The sequence below is a fragment of the Watersipora subatra genome, chromosome 7, assembly GCF_963576615.1.
Source record: "Watersipora subatra chromosome 7, tzWatSuba1.1, whole genome shotgun sequence".
Lineage (NCBI taxonomy): Eukaryota > Metazoa > Bryozoa > Gymnolaemata > Cheilostomatida > Watersiporidae > Watersipora > Watersipora subatra.
The window spans coordinates 42,312,794-42,326,612 of NC_088714.1; the positions used below are offsets into that span (position 1 = coordinate 42,312,794).

At 39.3% G+C, this 13,819-nt stretch overlaps 1 protein-coding gene across 2 annotated transcripts in view; it reads right to left on the bottom strand.

The window, feature by feature from the left end:
* Positions 1–393: 393 nt before the first annotated feature.
* The window catches only part of LOC137399782 (uncharacterized), a 67,627-nt gene continuing 54,201 nt past the window's right edge, over positions 394–13,819 (bottom strand). The window contains exons 11-16 of one of the 2 annotated variants that reach the window (XM_068086007.1): positions 13,249–13,368; positions 10,523–10,844; positions 7,543–7,613; positions 5,594–5,721; positions 3,170–3,217; positions 394–747 (exon numbers count right to left, since the gene is read on the bottom strand). In XM_068086007.1, coding sequence (XP_067942108.1) covers positions 590–747; positions 3,170–3,217; positions 5,594–5,721; positions 7,543–7,613; positions 10,523–10,844; positions 13,249–13,368 — 847 coding nt within the window. In that variant the 3' untranslated portion in view covers positions 394–589. The remainder of the gene's footprint in view (positions 748–3,169; positions 3,218–5,593; positions 5,722–7,542; positions 7,614–10,522; positions 10,845–13,248; positions 13,369–13,819) is intronic. The other variant, XM_068086008.1, reaches the window with a different exon arrangement.

A 13,819-nucleotide genomic window follows, 5' to 3' on the forward strand; every position in this document is an offset into this window, starting at 1 on the left:
CGCTTGTCAAACCTTATTCAATGAAAGGGTCTTAAGCTTGTCCTGTTAAGAACCGTTTGACCATCCCATTGCAACTGTTATTTGACACGTATTGAGGTTGCTCTCAGCAGTAGACCAATGTAACACTAAGTATGTACATGTATTATAACTATGCAAATGAATACTGATAATTTGCTAGGAGAAATGAACCTCTAAAAGAACAAGACATTGCCTCTGCAGATGATGGTTTGCCCTTGTTTCATCTATTTGCACATCACCTGAGAATAAAAAATTCAACTAGTGAGAGGAAAGACAGATGGGCTTTAGCCTTCAACCACAGCCCACAATAAAAATGGACATCAATTGGCTACCAATTTTCTGAAACCAATCTCTGCAGCAATTAAGGTTCTGGCATCAATCAATATTTTATTTCCTTTATATTGTACTTACTCTATCCTGCTCATGCAACAGCATAGCAAGAAAGGACACATGTATACATATATGTAGAAACCTGTACATTAGTTTCACTGCATACTTCAAATATTAGCTATGAATTGAGCAATGCAAGATTACAAGTATAGTTCCATACGAATACAGCTCATGGCTGTTATTACTTTTTCTGAGTGGTGTTGGTTTTTTGCTCGACATCGGCAGGGTAGGTGGTGAGAGGCCCTGCGGAGACCATCCCAAACAGGTAGTTGAAGTGAGGCTTAAGATTCTCAATTTGACAGTGTGAAGGGCAGATACCTACCAGCAGACTATCTTTTCCTACAAGTAATCGAGACGATATCAGCCATGTCCACACACATGACTGATTTTAAACAGCTACATGATACAGGTAAGCTAGTCATCCTCTAGCCATATCTGCTGGTCACAATACCAACACAAACTTGTTCAACTCCCTTCATTCTCCATGTCAGCTTACGCCGCTAGAAATCCAAAATTAAGAAGTGAAACTGCTCCAGCTATCAACCCGGTTACAGTAAACTGCTTTTGAACATTACTCTGACACTAAAAGGGAAACTTCGCTAAGATCAGCTCCAAGGAAAATGCTTTAAAGCTATAAGTAAAACATAAAATACGAGTGTTAAAAAAGAGACATGACTTTCTGCGGAGGCCCTGGTAGTTTATGTAAATGCTAAAACATGAAGGTGGGCTAAAACATGAAGGTGGGCTAAAACAAGAAGGTGGGCTAAAACAAGAAGGTGGGCTAAAACAAGAAGGTGGGCTAAAACAAGAAGGTGGGCTAAAACATGAAGGTGGGCTAAAACATGAAGGTGGGCTAAAACAAGAAGGTGGGCTAAAACATGAAGGTGGGCTAAAACATGAAGGTGGGCTAAAACAAGAAGGTGGGCTAAAACATGAAGGTGGGCTAAAACATGAAGGTGGGCTAAAACATGAAGGTGGGCTAAAACATGAAGGTGGGCTAAAACATGAAGGTGGGCTAAAACATGAAGGTGGGCTAAAACAAGAAGGTGGGCTAAAACAAGAAGGTGGGCTAAAACAAGAAGGTGGGCTAAAACAAGATGGTGGGCTAAAACAAGAAGGTGGGCTAAAACAAGAAGGTGGGCTAAAACAAGAAGGTGGGCTAAAACAAGAAGGTGGGCTAAAACAAGACGGTGGGCTAAAACATGAAGGTGGGCTAAAACAAGAAGGTGGGCTAAAACAAGAAGGTGGGCTAAAACAAGAAGGTGGGCTAAAACAAGAAGGTGGGCTAAAACAAGAAGGTGGGCTAAAACAAGAAGGTGGGCTAAAACAAGAAGGTGGGCTAAAACATGAAGGTGGGCTAAAACAAGAAGGTGGGCTAAAACATGAAGGTGGGCTAAAACATGAAGGTGGGCTAAAACAAGAAGGTGGGCTAAAACAAGAAGGTGGGCTAAAACAAGAAGGTGGGCTAAAACAAGAAGGTGGGCTAAAACAAGAAGGTGGGCTAAAACATGAAGGTGGGCTAAAACAAGAAGGTGGGCTAAAACAAGAAGGTGGGCTAAAACAAGAAGGTGGGCTAAAACATGAAGGTGGGCTAAAACATGAAGGTGGGCTAAAACAAGAAGGTGGGCTAAAACATGAAGGTGGGCTAAAACATGAAGGTGGGCTAAAACAAGAAGGTGGGCTAAAACAAGAAGGTGGGCTAAAACAAGAAGGTGGGCTAAAACAAGAAGGTGGGCTAAAACATGAAGGTGGGCTAAAACAAGTTTTCACCTTTAAACTGAGTGGAGCATACAATTTGAAAGTAATTACTAGTATTAATACCTGATATAGATGAGGGTTAATAAGTGCAACTGCTGGGCTGATTGGCTCACTCTAACTTAAGACCAGAAAAGTAAATCATTTTCCAAGGTTCCAGTGAGGAGGCGCTATGATCCGCATTAACTTAAATTTTTTGTGAACAAATTTTGAAACTCAAATCTAATTATTTTCATACATGTACATACCTTATGAGTACATGTACATACCTTATGAGTACATGTACATCCCTTGTGAGTACATTTACATACCTTGTGAGTACATGCACATACCCTGTGAGTAAAGGTACATATGCTATGTGAGTACATGTACATACCCCATGAGTACATGTACATACCTTGTGAGTACATTTACATACCTTGTGAGTACATGCACATACCCTGTGAGTAAAGGTACATATGCTATGTGAGTACATGTACATACCCCATGAGTACATGTACATACCTTGTGAGTACATGCACATACCCTGTGAGTACATGCACATACCCTGTGAGGGACACCTTGAAGTCAAACAGTGGAGAGGAGATGTACACAAATGTATATACTGCTCTATTACATGTAAACCATTATGCAACAAATATTTATTAGAAATATTGGTCAAATAACCCTTGCAATGACCTGTTCACGAACACTGCAAGAATAATTGAAAATACAGATGTTATATCCATTTTAATAAATTTACATGCAGGAATTATATCTATACTAATAGAGGTACGTGTAGAGGTTATATCTATTGTAATAGATATACATGCAGGGGATATATTCAGTGTAATAGAAGTACATGCAGGGGTTCTATTTATTGTAATAGAAATACTTGCAGGGATTATATCTATTGTAATAGAGGTACATGCAGTGGTTATATCTATTGTACTAGAGGTATATGCAGAGGTTACATCTATTACCATAGAGGTACATGCAGAGGTTATATCTATTGTAATAGAAGTACTTGCTGATGTCACATCTATTGTAATAGATGCATTTTCTGAGGTTGAGCCTGCAAAACTAATCTATTCATCTCATCAATAAATCTGGTATTTATGGGAATAAGTGACCGAAAGGCTGAGTTAATCATGAAAGTGTATTTACACTGTCATTAACCCTAACTCTCTCACAAACTCTATTCTTCTGTCATGCTGGCATCCGCTGCCAACAATGACCTTACTATCTACATTATATGTCAACCACTTAAAAATGAACTTACACAAAATTTCACTAGATTTTATCAAAATATATCAGTATTGTTCTATTGTTTGTGATTGTTTTTGATGTTTGAGATGATCTGACTGCCAGGATGTTTCCTGATTAAAATCGACAAAACTTGATCGCGGTTAAAGCATTCAGAAGGAAAATATGTGCAAAATAACATCACTAGTTGTTATTATTGCTATAGTTAATATCGGCTATCGCGTTCAAGTTGCAGCGTTACCCGACCTTATTCTGTCGGTCTCTTTGCAATTATAGAGGTTATAATCGCACCTTCGCTTGATATGAGCATTTTTAACGCAATCAAGTTTTTTCGATTTTAACTTTGAAACAACCTAGCACTCAGACCACCTCGAACCTAAAAAAAAATCACAAACGATAGAAAAATACCGATACTTTCTGATGAAATCAACTAAAATTTTGTGTGAGTTCACCTTTAATTAAGCAATGGCAGGCGGATGAATGACAGAACGTCCAATATAATAAAAATATCGAGGTTGACGCGCTTGTGAAGACCATTAGACCGGATTAGCACTTTTGGTATTTATCATGCTTTCTGTGTAAAGCCATTACAAGCGGCTCTTGCCAAAGTTTGAGACATTAGCTGGAACATAGTGAGTGCCTCTTTGTTTACAGAGGTGAGAATTATCAGTTTTATGGTTGACTCTGTTCATAACAAGTCTTATGCGAATCACCTCGCATCAAAAAACATGTCATAACAGAGGGTCTACCGTGACTAATGTCTATTCATCTGAGTGTGCACACTTTCCCTAATGGTCGTTAAGACAATCACACAATGAATCACTATGAAGACAACTTGTCGTGTTTCCGGGTTACCTTAATGTGAGGGCTACATGTGTTCTGATTCTAATCGCACACCCTTCACATGCAGCAGTGCATGCTAAAAATGTTTATCGCACTCGTTGGTGGATCACCAATAGAATATTTACCATGTTGTTCGCGCGTTGCTGAAAGCGACATGCAGTAAGCAACTCCAAATTTGTGGATCAGTGTAGTACTAAAAGAATTTGTATTGTAGACCCCATCCACAAAATATGTTAGTTGGATATGTGGCTCTTATCCCGCTAGTAGGAAATAGTAGTAGGAGTACCCCTCTAGGGTAGGAGTACCCTCTAGGGTACGAGTACCCCTCTAGGGTAGGAGCACTCCTCTAGGGTAGGAGCACTCCTCTAGGGTAGGATTACCCCACTAGGGTAGGAGCACTCCTCTAGGGTAGGAGTACCCCACTAGGGTAGGAGTACTCCTCTAGGGTAGGATTACCCCTCTAGGGTAGGAGTACCCTCTAGGGTAGGAGTACCCTCTAGGGTAGGATTACCCCACTAGGGTAGGAGCACTCCTCTAGGGTAGGATTACCCCACTAGGGTAGGAGTACTCCTCTAGGGTAGGATTACCCCGCTAGGGTAGGAGTACCCTCTAGGGTAGGAGTACCCTCTAGGGTACGAGTACTCCTCTAGGGTACGAGCACTCCTCTAGGGTAGGAGCACTCCTCTAGGGTAGGAGCACTCCTCTAGGGTAGGATTACCCCACTAGGGTAGGATTACCCCACTAGGGTAGGATTACCCCACTAGGGTATGAGTACCCCACTAGGGAAGGAGTACTCCTCTAGGGTAGGATTACCCCTCTAGGGTAGGAGTACCCTCTAGGGTAGGAGTACCCCTCTAGGGTAGGAGTACCCCTCTAGGGTAGGAGTACCCCTCTAGGGTAGGAGTACCCCTCTAAGGTAGGGGTACCCCTCTAAGGTAGGGGTACCCCTCTAGGGTAGGAGTACCCCTATAGGGTAGTCACTCCTAGTTGACTCTTTGGCCTCTGCTAATCTACTATTTCCAGCATTCCGACTAAAATATATTTTTAAATTTGCTTTTAGCCAACTTAATCAAATACTTGATGAAGATTTAACAAAAATTAGATACAATTTTCACTGTATTTGAGCATTGTGAAATTCAACACCATCAAGACAAAACCAAGATAAGTCTTACAAATAAATCTGTAACTGAGCATAGTTCATCCTTTAGAAATTGGTTAATCGTTTGGAAAGTCAGGGCCTCAGTCTAGTTTTAATACTAAGAAACACATCCTATAACTAAAGCAGCATGAATTTGCCAGCAGAAGCTCCACAGTCCAGACTATATCAAATAGAATAACTTACCATTCTCTGGCTGGGTGAAGGTTCTCATTGATAAAAGGAAGGAATGTAACATTTCTCCAGAACTTAAAGTGGCACATGAATTCAGCATATAGCACAGGTCTACCAAGATGATAGCCACCTTACTTGATCTGTCAATATAATAATGGCATATTTCACTTAACAACTCTCCTTCTACTGCCATGACAATACTGACTCTGACTGGACGGGGAAGCATGACAATGGAAAGAGTTTAAAGGTTGACTTGCAACAAAATTCACATTACAGTTATTTGGTATCAAAAGATTCACCAAGTCTTACTCTGCTGTGTTGTAGCTGCAAAATATGTGGAAATGTGATTACAAGCTCTTAAAAGCTCAAAAACGAACAGTTAATCGCAGCCAGCGTGAAAAGGCCGAAGTTTGGAATCTGATTATTTTGATGACGTTCTCAAACATTGTGGTTATTGTTTTGACACATGATGTTATCACGTGAAATTAAAGGCAAAAAAGAGGCTCAATATAAAACGTCTCGTAGCACTAGTTTATGACAAAAACGTTGGGTTCTACCGGAAAGCCCTTATCAAATATAGATGCTCGCTACTTTACAGTTTTGTTTCGGCTTGGTCTAATCGTCTAGTCGTAATCTGATCATGTGACCCATACTTCCTACCAAACAGCGCAAACAATTTCTGCAGCATTTTTCGACTATCACAGGTGACCAACAGGCTCGTCATGTTTATCAGACAATGATATGCATTCCTTCGAGCTAAGATTAAAAAATTAAACGAATTTTTACGGTAGGTTTTGAGATATCAGTGCTCGGAATGCCAGCATTACGATGATGATGAAATAGACGCGTAGTGACAATAGACATGGTTTTATTGAATGCGTGAAGTATATTTGCGAAAATATTTCAAAAAATGAGATTGCATGAAAGTGTAAACAGAAGCCATCGTGTTCCATAATGTCCTAGTTGAGCCGTTTTAGAAAGAGATTCCTATCTATGGCGTTTTCGCAATGGCTGCGATTAACTGCTCGTTTTTGAGCTTTTAAGAGCTGTAATCACATTTCCGCATATTTTGCACCTACAACACAGCAAAGTAAGTCATAGTGAATCTTTTGATACCAAATAACTGTAATGTGAATTTTGTTGCAAGTCAACCTTTAAATTTAGGTACAACATTCATAAAAGCAGCAGCAGTATTCAATAAGGTGGAGTTTATGCAATGGGTTTTATAGCACTTCTAGTCATTTGACAGATATCTAGTTTTGCTATAAAGTTATAATATAAACCTTTGGACAATAAAAGTTGCATATTATAACATATAGCTAAAGTATAACCTGTTATGCAACAAATTCAAATTTAAAGGACCAGATTGAAATTTTCTGGGCAGAAATGATGAGTTACAGTAAAACCTCTAATTGAAAGCCACCTCTATTTAAACGCCACCTCTATTCGACTGCCACCTCTATTTGACCGCCATTATGGAAAAATAGAGCACCATTCTTTCATGATGAGCATTTTAACTGCCATCAAATTAGATCAAGTCAAACATAAAAAACAATCGCAAATGATAAAAAAATACTGATACTTTAAAAAATACTGATGTGAGTTAATCTTTAAGAAATGCAAAAGAGTTTAAAAAACAAACATAAAAATCTTATTCCTGATGGAAAGAATTTGACAAATTTTACCAGAGTTCGCCACAAAGGCCAACAAGAATGCAGGTCAGAACGTTGCCAGAAGAATTTACATAGTGGATTAGTTGAGAGAAAGCGCTGTTGGCAATCTAACGACACAGATGAAGGCTTCTTCTTTGAATTGGTAGATATTTACCTGAGCCTAATCCAAATAGTCAACCACAAATATTACACAAACTATGTTTGAATCATGTTTACTGCACTCATCTATTCCGAACATAGAGACACAAATGCTGTAAATAAAGCAAGTTTAGGTTAGATAGGACTTACAACGCCTTTCCAATTCGGTGTAAAGACTGTAGCATCCATGGGTTCTCGAGCACCTCCTCTGGAGTCACTGCCTGCAAGAGACAATTATGTGACAGAGGAAAGAACTCCAAATTGATGCTGCTGATTCTGAACATTTACACCAGCAATTGGAGACTCATAGATAAAGGGATACATAGATACATAGACACATAGATACAACAGTGGTTCATTCATGTTGGTGAAAGTGTTATAAGTTGTTTTTAAGCTCCAATAGGTTCTACTTCATAGAAGCAGCCAATGCATAAAGATGAACAAAATTAGATATTTCATTCTCCGAAGCAAAGACTTTTTTATTATTAAAAAGACATGTTCTATGAAAAATCCTTCTATTTCACATAGTAACTGTCTCCTCTAACCACTAGTTTCATATTCGTTTTCTATAATAACTTAATTTAACGTACTTGTACTTTGAAACTAAAACATTAAAATGTGATTCCTACTAAAATTTTAAATGACTTCAAAAAACTGCTGAAATTGAAAATCAGCAGGATTAATTAAGCTGCCTACAACCTTCTCTGTATGGAAACTCTGTAAGTATAACTACTTCTATAAACAACACGAGTTCAAACCCAGTATGATGCAATCTTTTTTCTCAACCTCCAGCTGTAGCGACGGACAAGCGGACCAACACAGCTCTTATTATAGCAGATTGTTGAATCATACAAATTTTTAATGCTTGAGAGGACCCACCCTGTGACCGGTATTCCAGTATTGCAGCAGGCACTCAGGCTACATTCGAGTCATACTACACTCGCTACCAAACCACATCCATTTACAGCATGCAGTCTACGGTCACAGAGAACCAACATGAAGTCATACGCGGAGCATTATAAATATGCTATATATAGCTAAGCCCAGGGACTTTGTAGCTCGTAATCCATGTTATAAAACTGCTTTAAAAGCTTCTGAGACCAACCTTTTAGAATGCAACCAAAAAGGCTGAGAAAAGAGCAGCTTTAGAAAAGCCTCAAGCATAACTTCACCACAAAATGGCTAAACATTTCCAAGTCCTTTGTAAAGCACACGACAAGCGAGAACAATCAACCCGCCGCCGTATATTCATGGGACTGATTCATCAGGATTGCATCAGTTGAATAAAGAACCAAGAAACGCTATTAATAGTTTTTTAGCCAACTGACAATTCGAAATGCTGAACCTAAAGAATCTGCTGAGAGAACAGCATGTATACTAGACTAAAATCTTCCTTAGTTTATTCAAAAGCAAATCTAAACCTCAGCCAAATGCTGTTGAAAGTTTTCAGTCATCCTGGAAAGCTTGAGCAGCGTTGCGGAGCCACTGTACAGACTGGACTCTATGGACTACAGAGAAGGTGATGATTGTCTCTTGATGAATCATATCAACAACTGGATAAATCCAAACAGGCAACTGTGTCATGCATCCGCGCATCATGGAGTCAACATATTCATGTAATCAATAATTAGTTGTGGAACTCAAAGCCCGAAAGCTGCGCCGGTCATGAATGATTCATAAGCATACCACAATACACCGCACATATTTAATGAATTGCAACAGAGAATATAACATACGCTTCAGGCTAATTCCTACAAAATTTACATTTATTACATGAGATTATTGGGACAAACAACGCATCATGTAACGAATGCTCAGCCGCAGACGAGAGTGCCAGCGAGATGGATTATCGACACGATTTCTACACCCCAACCACTTGTTTGCACTCAACATAAGTGGCAAGTTGAGAGTCGTAACCAGAATTGTAGCATATGCAGATGTTGGCGTGTAGTTCACTTTGAGGAACGAATGAAGGAATGGAGTGGAATGAGAGAGTGACCAATGAATGAAAGAGATTTGGTGGTGGAAGATAGTTTTTGTCGGCGGACAAACCAAGTGAAAAAAAATACATATGTGTGTCAGTGAAAGAAAATGAGTTGTCACTCTTCTCGTATGATCTTTTACTATGAAACTGGTAGCGATGAACACTGATCCGACTAATGGATTAAAATGAGAAAGCGACCAATGGTAGAAAAGCTATATAATTTAGTATAAAATGCAAGTCCTTGCAATTCTTATGTTAGGGTGAGGTATTCGTATTACATAATGCCATATAACGTTATTAATGATAAAACATAAATATAGTAATAATTTAATACCATTACATTGTCGTAACACAAGTTTCCATTTGGCTCAAATCTTGCAAGTGAACACAAGATGGATGCCCACGAGGGTGTATAAGCAGCAGGCGAGGAAACACAAAACTAGCTAATAAAACCATTCCTATAAGTTGTGTATATGATGACTTCCCTTGTACTTGACTCAATAACAATATGCTATTAATAACATGATTTCTTGAATAAATAATAAATATATGATTATTGTCAGCAAAAAAACTTAAAGCATTATTATTACTGCGCTTTTATGATTTTTATTAGACTGAAGCTATATTTTATGAGAATTCTAATGATATGCATACCAGGAGCAGATAACTCCAAAGTCAATAGTGACACATTACTAAGCATCCGATTGCCAATTACTAGTACACAGGCAGTTCGATGCGCCGTGAGAAACCGCCTAATCAGATAGTGTAATAACTATCTGGGCAATTATTTGACAATACAGCAAAATGGTCAAGTGGCTCAGAAGGTAGTGTGCATGGCTGCTAAGCCTAACATTGGAGTTCAAATCCCTCACATAACAATCTTTTCACCCACATCCAACCGTGGCTTTGCACAGGAGAACAGCTCACATTATAGCAATGATTGGCCGAGTATTAGGAATGACAGGTACACAGATTTGTTTTCAATGCATGTAAGTAAATGTACATGTACATTACTTACATGAAGCTAAACGTGACCTATAAATTAATTCGCTTCAAAATTCATATGGTGTTATAGCAATCACCTTCATATGCACAAGCTTTAGGCAGCCAATGACAACTAAGCAGAATATAAATAATGACCCTAACCTTGACATAATAGCCTTGTTGTTCGAGAAGCAGCGTCAAACAAGGGGTGATGATGCCATATCGCTCTACCTGCACGAGTGCAGTTAGTGTCGAAGAGCTGTTCATCACATCCTGGAGGCTGGAGTAAGCTGAGCAGGCGGTTGCTGATAGGTTATTTTTCCTTGATGTCAGCTTTGACATGGGGGTGTGAAAGTCAGACATGTTGACCATGAGGGAGTCTTTGCCTCCATCCTGTTTAACCCTAGCCAGAGCACCACTAAGCGCCTGCCTCACAAGCCCGGCCAGCTGAGCCGGGGTAAATCCCTCAGTCTGCTGCCCCAAACTGTTAAGTAGATGTGGTTCTACGTGTTATGAAAATTATTTCTTCTAGTTGTGTTGCCAAGATTTTACATGTTGTGATTTTTTACATGAAATTAATTGTTTGGCGTTATGTGGTGATAGAGATACAGTATATAGGTAGAAGTGGTGATAGAGACACAGTGGGTAAGGTGATAAAGACACAGTAGGTAAGTAGAAGTGGTGATAGAGACACAGTAGGTAAGTAGAAGTGGTGATAGAGACACAGTATATAGATAGAAGTGGTGATAAAGACACAGTATGTAAGTAGAAGTGGTGATAGAGACACAGTAGGTAAGTAGAAGTGGTGATAGAGATACAGTAGGTAGATAGAAGTGGTGATAAAGACACAGTAGGTAAGTAGAAGTGGTGATAGAGACACAGTAGGTAGGTAGAAGTGGTGATAAAGACACAGTAGGTAGGTAGAAGTGGTGATAGAGACACAGTAGGTAAGTAGAAGTGGTGATAGAGACACAGTAGGTAAGGTGATAAAGACACAGTAGGTAAGTAGAAGTGGTGATAGAGACACAGTAGGTAAGGTGATAGAGACACAGTAGGTAAGTAGAAGTGGTGATAGAGACACAGTAGGTAAGGTGATAGAGGCACAGTAGGTAAGTAGAAGTGGTGATAGAGACACAGTAGGTAAGGTGATAGAGACACAGTAGGTAAGGTGATAGAGACACAGTAGGTAAGGTGATAGAGACAAAGTAGGTAAGGTGATAGAGACACAGTAGGTAAGGTGATAGAGACACAGTAGGTAAGGTGATAGAGACACAGTAGGTAAGGTGATAGAGACACAGTAGGTAAGGTGATAGAGACACAGTAGGTAAGGTGATAGAGATACAGTAGGTAAGGTAATAGAGACACAGTAGGTAAGGTGATAGAGACACAGTAGGTAAGATGATAGAGACACAGTAGGTAAGGTGATAGAGACACAGTAGGTAAGGTGATAGAGACACAGTAGGTAAGGTGATAGAGACACAGTAGGTAAGGTGATAGAGACACAGTAGGTAAGGTGATAGAGATGCAGTATATAGGTAGAAGTGGTGATAGAGACACAGTAGGTAAAAGGGCCTGCAAGTATTGTATTAAGACTTTATAGAACAAAATGTTGTCTGTCAACTAAAAAAGATTTCGAGGCTAGAGAATTAGCCTCATTATTTAAAAACGACTTTTTCGATAGTATTGTGTTTCATATTTATTACGTGGAAAAAGCCTGGAGTTCCCATGATCCACTTTGCCCACATAAAAAAGTTCAAACACTTGGGTATCACTGGGAACTGGAGAGATGACAACAGCCCAGTAGAAACGTTACTGATACTTCTACCATCCGTATAAAAATAACATTACTTACGAGTAAGTACAGTAACATACACATCTATGTTTAAGAGTAAGCACAGTAACGTACACATCCATGTTTAAGAGTAAGCACAGTAACGTACCTGTCTATGTTTAAGAGTGAGCACAGTAACGTACCTGTCTATGTTTAAGAGTAAGCACAGTAACATACCTGTCTATGTTTAAGAGTAAGCACAGTAACATACCTGTCTATGTTTAAGAGTAAGCACAGTAACGTACACATTTATGTTTAAGAGTAAGCACAGTAATGTACACATGTATGTTTAAGAGTAAGCACAGTAACGTACCTGTCTATGCTTAAGAGTAAGCACAGTAACATACCTGTCTATGTTCAAGAGTAAGCACAGTAACGTACCTGTCTATGTTTAAGAGTAAGCACAGTAACGTACACATCTATGTTTAAGAGTAAGCACAGTAACGTACACATTTATGTTTAAGAGTAAGCACAGTAACATACACATCTATGTTTAAGAGTAAGCACAGTAACGTACACATCCATGTTTAAGAGTAAGCACAGTAACGTACCTGTCTATGTTTAAGAGTGAGCACAGTAACGTACCTGTCTATGTTTAAGAGTAAGCACAGTAACATACCTGTCTATGTTTAAGAGTAAGCACAGTAACGTACCTGTCTATGTTTAAGAGTAAGCACATTAACGTACACATCTATGTTTAAGAGTAAGCACAGTAACGTACACATGTATGTTTAAGAGTAAGCACAGTAACGTACCTGTCTATGCTTAAGAGTAAGCACAGTAACATACCTGTCTATGTTCAAGAGTAAGCACAGTAACGTACCTGTCTATGTTTAAGAGTAAGCACAGTAACGTACACATCTATGTTTAAGAGTAAGCACAGTAACGTACACATCTATGTTTAAGAGTAAGCACAGTAACGTACACATCTATGTTTAAGAGTAAGCACAGTAACGTACACATCTATGTTTAAGAGTAAGCACAGTAACGTACACAACTATGTTTAAGAGTAAGCACAGTAACGTACCTATGTTTAAGAGTGAGCACAGTAACGTACCTGTCTATGTTGACATCATCAGCAAGTCTCCTTGAATCTGCTGCAGCTGATAAATGTATTTCTAGGATTTCCTTCCTCTCAAGCAAGTCAGGCAGAGTCAGTTCAACAGACACTTCAAACCTGGGAATGTGAAGATAGCATTTCAGTAGATAGGGAAGAGATAATATTCAACCAACTCAGGGATATAGAACCAAATAGAGTTCCACACGCATACAGTTAGCATTGTTGAAATGTAGAACAGACCTGTTTAAGACTAAAGAAATTATGTTGCACATACCCTAGGGTGTATGTGTACACTAGGGTGTATGTGTACCCGAGGGTGTAAGTGTACCCTAGGATGTATGTGTACCCTAGGGTGTATGCACACTTTAGGGTGCACATGTACACTAGTGTGTACTTGTACACTAGGATGTATGTGTACACTAGGGTGTTCGCGTGTCCTAGGATGTATGCGTACCCTAGTGTGTATGCGTTCTTTAGGGCGTATGTGTACACTAAGGTGTAGGTGTGCCCTAGGATGAATGTGTACACTAGGGTGCATGTGCGCCCTAGGATGCATGCGTACCCTAAT